The following is a 14737-nucleotide window of genomic DNA, read 5'->3' as shown; positions in this document are numbered from 1 at the left end:
TGTCTACGCGACGTCTTCTGCATCAGTGTTCTACAATATATAAGGTATTAAAATTGCAAACACCTAGCTATCTCCACGAGAAACTGGCATTTAGAAATTCCATACATCCATACAATACTAGAGGTCGGCGAAAAATCGACATTCCCCGCCACTCTGCTGTCAGTTTCGAAGGCTCCTTCTCCCTCTGGTCTGCAAAGGTTTGGAATGCTCTTCCCGATTATGTTTCTTTTACTACAACACCCAGCTCGTACGGCTAAGGAACAGGAATCAAGTAAAGTAAAACCATGTATTTTGCAAACACTTATCTGACACAACGAATATTTCAACCTGTGTGCATGCTATTTTAGTATCCATTTGGAAATTGCGTATGTACACGTGTGTATGTGTGAGCGTGTGTGTTAATGTATCTGTCATTGTATTCTCTTATAATTTTATTATTTTTCATTTATGTCCAATTCATTCATGTTATGTTATATATTTGATTTCAGTATTATATATACATATATATGTATTGTAACTTTTATTCACCAGAGTTAGGTGGTAGAGCAGCCCAAGGCTCTGTAGTAAATAAAAAGACTTTTCAATTCAATTCAATGTGGCTACCGTACAAGAGAAAGCTGTGTACGGTTTTTTTCTTTTACACCAAATCACTGTTCAAAGACGTTTTAGCTTAGAATACAAGCGTAATCCTCCTAGTAGTGTCTCCATAAAATGTTGGTAGCAGCGATTGAAGGATACAGAAAGTGTGGAACATAGGAATGTTGCTGGCAGACCAGCGGTCTTGTAAACGAAATTGCTCAACATGGTCTATTAAAGAGAACAAACTAAATATAGTTTTACTATATATTTATATATAATACTACTATTATAGTTTTATAGAATTTGTACATTCTCTACGGAGGTACAAATTCGACGTGAAATAAACAAAATAATAGAGTATAAAAAAATTTACCATAGTTCTTCTTTTTAATTCATCCTTGAAATGTGCTAAATAATTTAAAACCACCCTGTATATTGTGAGTAGTAGTTTGAGTGCCTAATATACAATACATGCAATGCATTATTCCAATATACTGTTGGGTATATATTCCTACTTTTTACTTATTAGGTCATACAAGTTATCAACAAGTAGTCAGAAACTGCTCTAGCCGAAAAAGCTAAAATTTCAACATGTGTGGTTTTGGTATTGGTGCTACGATATGGCTTTTGTAAGGAAACAAAATTTATACAAGGTGTTTCAGAAATACTTGAGGGGTTACAAAAATTTATTGGAAGTAAAGTATTGAACTTACGTTAATGAAACCAGTCCAGAACGAACGAAGAATGCAAACAGTTGTGTTTTTTACACGTACAAATGTTCAATGTGTTCACGACGGGTGACGCAGCACGCATCGACACGATAGTCTAGTTCTTGCCACACTCGCATCAACATGGACCTATCGATAGTGTCTATCGCTGCGATGATACGCTCCCTTAGGGCTGCTATATCATGCGGCATCGGTGACACTAATACCGTGTGTTTGATGAAACTCCAGAAAGAGACATAAAGAAGTCACACGGCGTAAAGTTCGGTGATTTTGGGGACCAAAACATTGCAAAGAACACTGTGAGTGATGTGGTTGATTTGAGTGTCGCCTAGCGGCAGGGACGTGAACTCTTAGCTTAACAAAACATACACGCACAAACTGTTTACGTTCCTCGATCGATCTGGGCTGGTTTTATTAACATAATAGTTTAGTTGGAATAAATTCTTCTAAACCTTAATTGTTTCTGAAACACCTGGTATACTGAAGACGTTCGTAGCCAATGCTCGACGGGGAAAGTTCAGTGAACGGGTGATAGCAGAAGAAGGCGTTAGGAACAATGACAGCGATAGGGATTCACTGGAAAGAAAAGGACAAGGTGAATATAACTTTCTTGTAAAGTCAAGTCTCAGCGTGACTCTTAGTATTATCTGACATTCCTGTGAGAGTGAATTAACAGTGAAGGGAATAATCTAGTTGTTTGTTACATTTATGGCCGTGTTAATTGCAGTCGTATTGCTTCCGATTACAAATAAAAAGAATGAGCTGTTTCTCCTTAAGGTTTCATAAATACTCGGAAAGTATGGGTTGGAATTCATCTACGGCTTTTCCGGCATACTAGCCTTAGACACTTTCGCGAAGTTTAATTATCCTGGAAACTATGCAAAATTCAAACTCTTCTTTTTAATTTGCACAAATTTTGCACGAAAACTATATTTCGTTATCACATAATATCTATTTTAATATTCTGATGCAATTCTTGAATATTCTAAACAACATTCTTGGTAATTTGATGCATATATAATTGCAGAAGAATATTTACACACCAATATTGATCAATTTTTTGAACAAATTTTAATTATTGCAATTTTCAAGTATCGGTATTGATATCGGTGGGAATCGGGAAGAGTATTGGTATCGGTTCAATGTGGTATCGGCTGAGCCCTAATAAATATCCTAGTAATGTTCATTGCAATTATTATGGTAATCGTCATATTATTTTTCTGAATACAGATCGGCTAGAAGTCCAATTCTTCCATCATACACAACACGGGCACTCTGAAGAGAGACGATATTTCTAATAGAACTTTTCACTTCGCAGTTCGAATTGTTCCATCACCCACAATTTTCATTTTGACAAAGCTTATTTACTTTTTGTATAACGCGACAAGCTGTATGACAATCGGATGCTCCAGTTTTGCCTAATTCCGTTTCGTCTAGTGGTGATTGAATTAAAATTGTTTGGTGCGTCGGCACATTACACCATTTTGCACCCTTCAATGGATACGGTGGAATATTCCCGTATCTAAAATTCTTACTGAAAATGTTAATGCAAGGTGTGTAAAAAGCCCCTTGAGAAAAGTTGAAAGCGTAAGGTTGTAAAGGGACAAGACAAACACACATTAAAAAGTAAGAATCAACTAAAAGCTTCCTCCCAGGCAGTGGGAGAGACCAGCTCTTCTCACAAAGCTAAAAACATTTCATGAAACACTGTTGTCATCGTCCTACAGGGATCACAAACCGCTGGGAAGATTAAAAGTCTGCCGGAGGAAAGCAAGATCGGGACATTCAACACGAATATGTCGAATACTTAAAACTACATCACACACACACGTCACATCAGAGGGTCGAACCCTTGTAACAAGTGACCATGAGTTAGACGCTTGTTCTTCAAATATTCGATCAATTCATTATAATTATTTTAATGTTTATTTTATATTTTCATTTTTAATAATAATTTTGTTAATAATGTATATAAATATGTTTATATATCTTATTTGTAAAGCATGACAATGAAGCTGTTAGGAAAAGTAGTTTAAAATATGCAGTTTCTAATGGTCTATGGACACAAAGTAATGTGATTTCTGACAAGACCGCGATATTGTGCGGAATATGAATTCCTATTAATATATTGTGTTACCTTACTCGAGGGGAGGGGTTTGAAAACGTGAAAATAAATAACATTCTTCTTTGGGGTGTTCCCAATGTTTCTGTATTATTTTTGGTACATAGAGGTGACCTACACAGCAGGCAAAAGTCATGTGATGTGCCGGTCACCCCCCACCCTTTTTTGGGATTCAACTTTCTTCATAGGAAAACCGAACACCAATTGTACGGGTGTGTCTGGAAGTTGGTTCCTCCTATATAATTAGAAATGTACGACAATTTTTAAGGATATTTTTTTCGAGTAGGCCTTCGAAACAGATTTGGTTACCATAGATTAACGCAGAATTCAATAAACCTAAATTTTGATGTAATTTGTTATTATGTAGGTATACTGGTTAATATTTAATTGGAGTCCAAAATCAAGTATCCATAATTTTTAATCCATTGCTAAAATATTTATATATTTTTAATCTGTTAATTTTATTAACAGTAACAATTATATTATTATGTATTACATTATTTATGCACAGAATGTTGTATCCTATACTGGATAGCAAGTAAAGTGTGGAATCCGCTGCTTAGGAGATAAATTTGGCCAAATATAAACTACAAGTTATGATAATAACTTACGAATACCGACACCGTGCCTCATTTACCTCATTGCGTCCCGTTCATATGCTGTTTGTTTAATATATTTTCATATTGGCCTCATGTATAGGAGCTCTACATAAAAACATTTTTTTATATAGATAATAATCACCAGTATCTCTAACTTCCTATATTTTGTGTATTTTAATTATTATGACTGTATTCATAACCACCGTTGATGTAGTACGTAGGGCACAGCATAGTTGAAGAATAGTAAAGTGTAAGTTTGAGTACGATCCTACTGCAAATAAGAATAATAAAGATGAAATAATAATTAAGAGCAATGCTGAGATTATGAAAATAATTAGTTTTACTTAAAGTAACCTTCTTTATGACCAGCCAAATTGTGCTGTATTTGTAATCTCTTACTTACCCGCGGACACAATGGGCAGCCGTGACGACGTATCTGTCGTTGATGAGGGTTCCTCCGCAGTAGAACCTCCCGAGGTAGGAGAGCCTCACCATCCACGGGTACTCGTTGGTGTCCGTCGGCTGACCTCCCACGATGCGGCTCGCCTCGTTCCTCTCCCCGCACGCTGCAACCAAAATAGTAGGCGTCAAAGACAGATATTTACAAGAATTTCAACAACAGAATGTTTAACGAATCAAATCTTCAAAGAGCAATGGTAAATGAAATTAATAGAGTATCGCATAATGAAACATAATTTGAATAGCGACAACACTAACATTATTTGTCATCGTAGTTTTAAGAAAAAACTAAAGAAATTACCATTGTGCCAACCACTACATTAACCTACAGGGTGTACCAAAAGTCCCATTACCCCCCCACCCTTTGAATTGTAGACAAACCTGTAAAATGTTATTTTAACAGCATGCGTATGATGAGAGGATGGTATACCATTAAATCAGACCAATGCCCACCATTTACTCCAGAGGAGCTGTGTGCACACCGCCATTTTCATGGCACAGTATTATTCGCCTCCAGGTGCGATGTGAAATCCTCCGTAACATAAGATGTCAGATCTGGATTTTAGGTGGCCATTTTAAGAGAATAACTCAATGAAGTGTTCAGAGACAAATGGATTGCACGAGGATCGCCAAATTTACCAGCAACTCTAAAATGGCCACCCCAAAGTACAAATCTGGCATCATGTGATAATGCGCTATGGGGACACATCAAACAGAAAGTCGCCCATAATCGTTATCAGACAACTGGGGAACTTCAAGAAGCTGTTCGCAGTGCGTTTGCTTTACTCACGCCAGCCATGTTACGGAGGATTTCACATCGCACCTGGAGGCGAATAATACTGTGCCATGAAAATGGCGGTGTGCACACAGCTCCTCTGGAGTAAATGGTGGTCATTGGTCTGATTTAATGGTATACCATCCTCTCATCATACGCATGCTGTTAAAATAACATTTTGCAGGTTTGTCTACAATTCAGAAGGGGGGGGGGGGTAATGGGACTTTTGGTACACCCTGTACATATCTTAACAATTGCACCTGCAGTTACACATCATAAAATGCATATCTATTACCCCCCCCCACACACACACACACTAAATTCACTACTGATGACTTATTACTTATCTTTACTCCACAGTACGCATACTAATCAATTCAATGTATTATTTTATCATTCTATAATCTTTACATTATTTTTATTGTATTTTATCATAATCAATATGTATTTTCTCCTTACTTTTATTAACTTATTGTATCTCTGACAAGGTTTGGTTGTTAGAACGGCCCATGAGGCCGAAACACGCCTGCTCATATAAAGACCAATATTCTATTCCATTCTACCCATAAGTTGAATCTCAAATTCTACTTTCTGCAAGAGCGTTATCTGAACTGTTTGAAACTATAATGTAGAAAAAATGACTGCATAGTTTAAGGTGTGGAGTTGCTGTAAAAGTAGGTAGCTTACAACGTTTGGAATATATTTGTAATACATTTTTAGATAATTAGGTTTTGAAAATTCCATTATTGGCAAGAATTTGGTATTTAATTGTATCTCGCGGAAAAAGTACGACAGATTATAAGTTTCTTTTAAATTGTGCAAAATTGTAATAAGTATAAGTATAAGAAAGAAGTAGATAATGACGGCCTGGCTCCTAGAGGACTGTTGCACCACGGAATTTATTTCAGAGATTAGACAATTGTAATATTGAGCTAAAATGTGTCGAAAGTAACAGGATACTGTTTCGAAAGGACTGATATCATGTAAAAGTGAGTATTCCTTGTTACGGCAGAAATATTTTTAAACGGTAAATTTAATTTAAACCACAAATTTACTTTACAATTTAGTTGAAATGTATCATAGGTGTAGATAAGTTAGTCATTTTGTACGGTAATTGTATACTCTTTTCTATCTTGTGAGCATTGATTGAGCAGCATAGTCAGATGTCGGGCACACATGTACTGCTCCATGACGCGACCAATGTTACCAGTACACCTCGTAATTCTTTAAAAAGACCACGTTTTTATGAATATGCCACAATCGTCTGCAATCCATAAAATGTGTAATAATTGGTAGTTCTTTTATCAGTTCGATAAATACCGACAGAGACCGTCGATACATACGTCGAAAATTATTGCAAGCGACTTCACAGCTCTCTTTTATCAGTTTCTTTTTACTTCGTATATTTTTTTCACACCTTAGTAAATTTTCTGCATACTGAACGTTCATGTAGAGAATCATTTTCTTGTTCAATGTTTAAAAAACATCCACATAGACATAATGAATACCCAGTTTCATGTCCTTATCGCTTAATGTGCAAAGTTACGTGACTTTTTTGGACGCCTTGTATTTAGTTTATAATTAGAATATTATTGATCCGCGACCAATCACTCAATCGACCTTATTGGACCTGCATATTGAAAGTTTGCGTGCCCTGTGTGAGAATGTATATTAGTATGAAAATGTTCTAAGTGAACTCACAGCACGTGCATCGTTGTTGAGAATCCAGGTAGGCGGGTCTGGTATTGGAGAACCACCCGAAGAAACCCTTCCCATCGTCGTCTTCTGGGGAGTTAACCGTTGAATTCGACTGAAATGATAAGGAAAGATACAAGATAAGTATAACATGTGCATTATATCCTGTAAGTATTTAAAACTAATCACAAAAATATCTGCTTGTACTACAACAGATATGTAATAATGGAAAAGCCTATCTAAAATAAAAGAGCACTCTGTGTTTCTAGAAAATATTACAATATAGTTATATAATGTATATTAATATTTTGAAAAAAGCAGAACGGTTAGCAGCAGCGTGCCTAGGAATTTAGTACAGTACATGCCCATCTCTTTAAAATAGTGTTAAAAAAAAGTCATACTTACTACAAGGTGAGGCAGAGAGGACGAACGTTTTTTTTAAAAAAAACAACACAAAATCGTTAATTATTGCTTAAGGATTTTTTTATTAACGGCAATGTGTTCTTATTGCATTAGCATTTGACAACATTAAGTGCGAAAAGAAACAACATCTGTCAAGTGGTGTCCGTTTTCATGAAGGCATTTCTGAAGGCGTTCTTGGAAGTTGTTCTTCACTCCTTCCAACATCGCGTTGTCGATTTGGGCGACTTCCACGCGAATAGCGAATAGCAGCTGTCTTTCATACAGTTCTCTCGGATTTTCAAGAGCCCAATAACGACACTTCTGTTGATTCACCATAGGGGTACCATTGAGATAAAAACAATCAATCATCAATCATTAACAAAATCGAGTTGTCATTTTCCTCAAAATTTGCTTCCATCTGGCGTGCGCAGTTCAGCACGTGTGCATAGTCCCCTGGTCTCAACTTTTGCACAATGACCAATTTGTAGGGGTGAAAATACAGATCTTCATGTAATATACGCCTTACCCAACGATTATCTATGCCAAGTTCAGAAGCATGCTTCCGAGCAGAGCGACTCGGACTGCGCAGCAAAGCTTGTCTGATGCGTTTCATATTTTCTGGGGTACGTACTTTTCGTGAGGCCCCCACCGGTCTTTTAATCATTAATGTACCGCATGTACGAAGTGCATGAATCCAATGAAAGATCGTGTTATGAGTAGGAACAGCCTGATTTCGATGGTTGTTAAATCGGCGACGAAACTCATGCTGCACTGCCGTGAACGACTCGTTATTCTTCAAGAAACTGTCGTAGGCCAAAATGCGGTGCTCTATCGTCCACGGCGCCATGACTTCATCTGAAAAAAAAAAATGCTTAGATCCCACGAACCGAATGGTCCCTGCCGGACATCTGTCCAGGTTGTTAAAGGTCCAGGAATTTTAAATAAATTCAATTCCGGTTCAGGAGAGAAAAGCAGCAAGCGTAAATGGGTTCTGGACCGTAAAGAACCTTTTTATCTGTAAAGTATTTCAATTCGGTCCAGGAACCTTATTTCTGGATCAATTTAAATACGGTCCAGGAACACTTTTTTTGTGAATGAATTTAAATACGGTCCAGGAACCTTCTTTCCGAACCAATTTAAATTCGGTCCGGGAACCTTTATTCCAGGTTCAATTTCAATACGGTCCAGGAACCTTTTATCCCGAATTAGTTTAAATAGGGTCCACGTTCTGTAATGAAATTAAACAATACGCAACTTGGATCGATTACGAACCTGACGACAAACAATTATCCACTTGTGAGCATGAAAGAATAATCCAGGTGCTGACTGCCTCGAGAATCTAAGGTACAAGGTAGAAATGAGCGAAACGCAAACGCTGCAGTTACGTTACCCCTCTCCATTTAGCCCCATTCTGTCGCGCTTGTTCGTTCATTTGGTTGTAGAAACACCTCTGGCAACACTACCTGTCCCTGTTGTGATATCTGCTGGGCGGTTCCTATTGGCTGCAGTTCCTGGATCGGATGCCGGAGAAACACGTAACTGATTTGTTTGAGCTCAATGTGACGCCACGCTAATATAGTCCATTGCATTATGTACAGTAACCAGTGGCGGCGATTAGGAGGGTGCAAAGGGGACAGTTGCTCCCCCACACACTTTTTGCCCCGCACTATTAACTCTTTATGGTAAGCCTTGTTCTTACACGTCTTTCATTCAAATTCATGGTAAATTTCATTAAAATAATAATATTATTCTTAACATAAATATAAATTCTTATGAATTTGTTTCGTAAAAATTCACGTGTGACCACAACCAAGATTCCTCAGGGTTACAGCTAAGCCGCGAACTATAACTTGACAAGTTTAAAAACAAGACGCTGCAATCCATTGTTTGCGCACCTCACATCACATTTCCCCACTCCATTGTCTGCGGCGACGTTCGTTCGCAGTGTTGCAACCTGGAGGAAGAGAATAGTCTGAGAATTGTCAACGAAATTTGAATGTGAAAGGCATGAATTAGTATCCCCTCACCTACGCTACCTATTGATTACGCTAAATTCTAAATACATTTTGATATTTTCCCTTTAAACCTTAAATGAATTAAGTTATATTAGGGATATTTCTTACCAGCATAAGAAATGTATGAAATAAAACGATACAAAAATGAAAAATATGTAAACGATAGAACTGAGCTCACCTTCTAAATCTTTTCCACTTCTCCTTCTTCAGTTTCACTCTCCCACTCATCCGAGTCTGTGTCTACCGATGAATCTGTGTCCGTGTCTGAATCGGCTTCACCAAGTCTAATTCAGTTCATCTACACGCTCGTCCATAAGTCAATCTCTTTCAAAGTAAGAATATTGCAGCCAAGAGTAAAGAGCATGAACATTTCTATGCTTTAGAAAAGAACACAGGCAAGCGTGTTATCAGATTGCCTTATCGTAGTGATTGTTGTACGATAAACAAACGAACCACCACCCCACTCGGTTAAAAAAAAAAAAAGTGGCCACTGCTCGATGTCGCATTCAGAAAATGAAGTAATTCGCCATGTAGTTTCTCTTCGTTATAAACCTTAACGCACGTGCGTAATACTACAGTTTACGATCGGCGCACCGCAAGCATTTTCAAAGGCCGGATTAAATAAAATGAACCACCGATATAATAGGAGCCTGCATGCACTGTCACGCTAAACAGTGAAAATTGTTTGTCATATTTGTTTTAGCTTAATTTTGCTGAGTTGGCACCACTGGTACTCTCAACGCCAGACCAGTGAGTAGAAGAGTGGTGGGGAGGATGACGTAATAGGAAATGCTCCGCAGCGATCTGCGCATATCGGGACTTAACTTGTCAGGCTATAGCAACTCTACGAAACGGTTCTGCAAGGAAGCACAAATGCTTCGTGTAGAAATTATTGCTAACTTAAAAGCTTCAACACATGCCGCCTGTGTTGTTTCAAAATCAACAATCACAATAACACTTGTGTCAAGAAAGAGGCATTCCCAGGGCTGCAAAACATTTGGAGGCTTCACTGCTCCTAGTGTAAACAAAAACGTCAACAATTGACACAGAACAAAGACATTACCCCCTCGGCTCCAAAGAAACTGACTATTTTAGCTCAAGTATCGGGTCGGGATCAAAAAGATCGTAGAAAAAGGGAGAGAGAGGGAGGGAGTGTACAATATTTTCCTAAGGAAATCTTAACACAATCGTGCTGTCTGGTCTTATCGTGTTCAGAGGTTTTCAATGGTCGCTGCGGTACCTCATTTCGTGTCACAGTATTCGGAATTTTTTTCTTGTGACATCGCTCACTCCCTGTTCGTACAAAATTTTAAGAGCTTTGTGTTCGGTTATTACTGTAGATGTGAATGTGACAGTGTTTTCTTGGTTCGGAATGTTTTCTGTACTGTTCAGCAACGTTATTGCTTCATTGAAGCATCACTGAAGCGCCATGCAATATTTATAAAGGTAAAGGAAGGTGTTACTGGTGAAACTAATAGAATAGAATCTAGAACCAACTTGTCTCTTAAGTCACTGAGTGACACTAGATATGAAAGTTTGCGAGCTGTTGAACAGCATTTGCCACAAATAATGCAGACACTGGAAGAAATTGAAGTGAATGATCCAAGGGTTGGGGGTGAGGCTCATGAGTTGATCATGTGTATAAAGAAATTTGAATTTGTATTTGGACTGAAAATGATTAAACAAATATTTGAAAAGACTAGCATTCTTTCAAATACATTCAAAATCACGATATTTCAGTCCTCGGAGTTGTTGATGTTGCCAAGCAGATTGTAACAAGTATTGCAGATCTTCGTAATGAAAATAAATTTGAGAATATTTGGTCTCAGGCGAATATATTTTGTGAAAATCCTGGATTTGAAGAACCAGTCATTCCACGTAAGCGCAAAGTTCCACAGAAAATTGGTGTAGGAGATGTTCATTCAGCTGTTAATTCATCTAGTCACCTGTTATTAAAAACAGCATACTACCCATTTCTTGACAGTATAGTTGAAAACATCAAGTCGCGCTTCGACATAAATCAACTAACACTGCTATGCCACATGGAAACTGACTGACTGCTTCATTTCAACCTGACTCTGTCAACAACGAAGAGTTCAAAGCAGAATGTTCTGTTGTTGAGAAAGTCTATGAGATTGAATGTGACAACTTATCTGCAGAAATTGATATATTTTCTATGAAAGAAAGACTAAACTCTGATCGAAACAAATCAATTTCCAGATTGGTGTAGGAGTTTAAATCTGAAAAATATCACAATCAACTAGTATACCCCAATACTGTTAAACTTTTGAAATTGTTTTTAACAGTTCCCGTGACTACAGCTTCAGCAGAACGATCTTTCAGTGTCCTCAAAAGGGTAAGAAACTATTTAAGGAACACAACAAAACAAGAACGTTTAACACACCTGGCATTGCTAGCTATTGACAAAACACAAATAAACTTAGATGAATGTGTAGAAATGTACGCTAGAAAGAAACAAAGGCACTTGTCATTGTTTTAAGTCTCACTCATTAGTTTTCAGACTTTTAAGTTACTTTTTATTTTAACAATTGTATTTGTAATTTGAAGTAAAATATTTGTAATCTGTTTTGCTAACATTCAATATTTCAACTTAATAATGTACCACGTTTATGAATTTTAGCATTTGGGGCATTAAATACTATATGTAACAAACTTTTATATCTAATTATTTCCCTGTACATTTTGTATGGAACTAAGAACAGATAGTTATTACAGAATATCCATTGCTTGTTGTATTAAATTAACAATAAACATAATCTTACCTTAAAAATCCAAAACTCTAATTTAACCTAGATCGGTTTCGATAAGTAAATATTTTTTTATCAGTACGCCTATGCTTACTGAGGATGACCCTGAGATGTTATGTAAGTGTAGTGTCTACAGTAGCTCTTCAGTGTGGTATTCTAGGTTATTAAATTTATGAGTTGTTAATGTAAGACCATGTTTATTAATTTATTTAAAAATGAAATAGTATAAAATAAGTAATTGAATGTAATTTGATTTCTGTACTTATAGTGCCTGCCTAATGAGTTTCTACGGAAGGAGACATTGCTATGATTGTATCAATTGCTTGCAGTTTTGAATGGATTCTATGGATAATCATGTACAGAAAAGATTTATTTCACTTCTGTACTTTAAATTCAGACTCTTACATTTTATTATGATTATTATAATTTATTAGATAAACTTAATATTTCGTACCTCTTGGATGTAAGAAATACTAACGATTACAATTTTATTTTCAAATTAATTAATGGAAAACTTGATATTTCATACTTATTATCCAGAATTACTCTAAAGACTCGTTACTATTCACTCAGAACTAACTGTTCTCCAATTTCTGTCATTTCACATTTTAGAAATACTAGATACCTATTTTAATTTTCTTACATCGAAATACTATCAAAACCAGTTGTAGGGTAATGACATTTTATTATTAAAATAACATGTGTAATTTTACTACGTGTGTTTTTGTATAAGTGACGGTATCGTCATTTTTAATTTGTTTTAGTATATTTGACCATGTAGTATACATATTGTATTTTTATTGTGAATTGTTGAGTTATGTGTCATTTATTTATTGTAATAAACTGCTGTGCAAGGCTTGTATGCTGTTTTTCAGTAGTATAATCCAATACTTGAATAAAAATGAATAATACAACAGTACATAGCGTTAGAAAGATGTTTGAATCTAAAAGAAATTAAAACGTTGGAGAAGTGGGGAAAGTCACATGATATCGAACTGCATAATCTTGTATATTATTCCACTGATATTTTCAGAATAATTAAATGAAGAAGACCGGTGGGTAGGCCATGTAGAATGAGAAAAGTTTCCAAAGTTCTTGTTGGGAAACCCTATGGGAAGAGACCTGTGGAAAGGACAAGATGAAGATGAAACAACAATATTAAGATGTGCCTTAAGAGAATTGTTAAGGAAGGTGAAATGAGAGTCATCTTGCCCAGGATAGGAACTCATGGAAAACATGTTGTTTCTGCAATAAAACTTCGGGTTTGTAAATGCCAGAGGGGTATATTTATTTTCCCCTCTAGAATATTAAATAATTGTTATAACGATTATTAGCGCTACGACGCCAGCGATCCCGGGTTCGAATCCTGGCCTGAACATGGATATTTGTGAGTGTCCATTCATCAATTTCATCATATCATCACTCATGTCCATCTTCGCAAATTAGCCAAAAGTGGCACAAAAAGCGAAGTAAAAATCAAATCAAATCAAATTATAACGATTATTAGAAACATATGGTTTAATAATCTCGAATTTTGTTTAGAAATAGTGATGGGTAATATTTATTATTACTATTATTATTATTATCAGCGCATTATTTAAAATATAATGTTTAAATGAAGGGAGCGTAAAAATCGCTATCCTTTATGTTGCTCATACAGTACACAGACAAATACAGGGTGGGTCAGAAAAACCCCATGCATTTTGAAATGATATAACACAGTAAATGAAAAGAGTTCGTCTTTATTCATGTGCTAGCCTTAGAGTCACATGTATGCCATTGTTATTTTAAAAAAAATATTTACACCGACATTAAGTGCGGAAAATAACATCTTGCATTTTGGTCCACACACTGCTGGAGTACGTCCATCATTTGCAAGATGTTATTTTCCGCACTTAATGTAGGTGTAAATATTGTTTTTCAATAATAATAATAATAATGGCATACACCTGGCTGTAAGCTAGCACATGAAAAAAGAAGAGCTCTTTTTATTTACTGTGTTATATCATTTTAAAAATCGTCAGTTTTTTGTGCTCAAACCTGTATTTATTGAACGGTTAGTAATTGTACAAAAAAAGAAAAATGAAAATAAGAGTAGTGCCACAGTACAATACAGAGTGTCTCATCCGTTGATATTGATAGACACTGGAATTTGTAGATCTAACCGATCTGAGAATATCAGAAAGGGAAGTCAGAATTAGTATTGGTTTGAAGTGTGTGAAGAAAACATCTATACTAATGTCCAAAATTAAAGCAACAAACGCAAATTCTTTCCCGTGTGTCCATTTGACCACATAATACGATCAGGTGATAGTAATATTTATGATGTCATAGACAACTGGTTTAAGACAGAAAGTAAACTAACCTTAATGTGCCAGGATTTATATAAAAAAAATCACTATAGCAACATGTTAAACTTGGCAAATTTATCAAAAAAAAATCACACGAGGAAAGAATTTCTGTTTGTTGCTTTAATTTTGGACACTAGTGTATATTCAGTCATACTACATGTATGGGGGATGAAGGAAACGCATCATTGGTATTCTGTATTCTGTATCTGAGATTGTTAGTCTTCATCGTCACTCATTAAGTTGT

At 36.2% G+C, this 14737-nt stretch overlaps 1 protein-coding gene across 1 annotated transcript in view; it reads right to left on the bottom strand.

Annotated features, from left to right (window-relative positions):
• Positions 1-14737, bottom strand: part of LOC146003600 (trypsin-1-like) — a 43449-nt gene that overhangs the window by 16029 nt on the left and 12683 nt on the right. The window contains exons 2-3 of the mRNA XM_083141912.1: positions 6964-7072; positions 4432-4594 (exon numbers count right to left, since the gene is read on the bottom strand). Of these exons, the coding sequence (XP_082998038.1) occupies positions 4432-4594; positions 6964-7072 (272 nt within the window). The remainder of the gene's footprint in view (positions 1-4431; positions 4595-6963; positions 7073-14737) is intronic.

Source organism: Lepisma saccharinum, chromosome 20 (genome assembly GCF_977018435.1).
Source record: "Lepisma saccharinum chromosome 20, izLepSacc3.1, whole genome shotgun sequence".
Classification (NCBI taxonomy): Eukaryota; Metazoa; Arthropoda; class Insecta; order Zygentoma; family Lepismatidae; genus Lepisma; species Lepisma saccharinum.
Note: the sequence above shows the minus strand (reverse complement) of the source record. Positions and strands in the feature narration are given on the sequence as shown.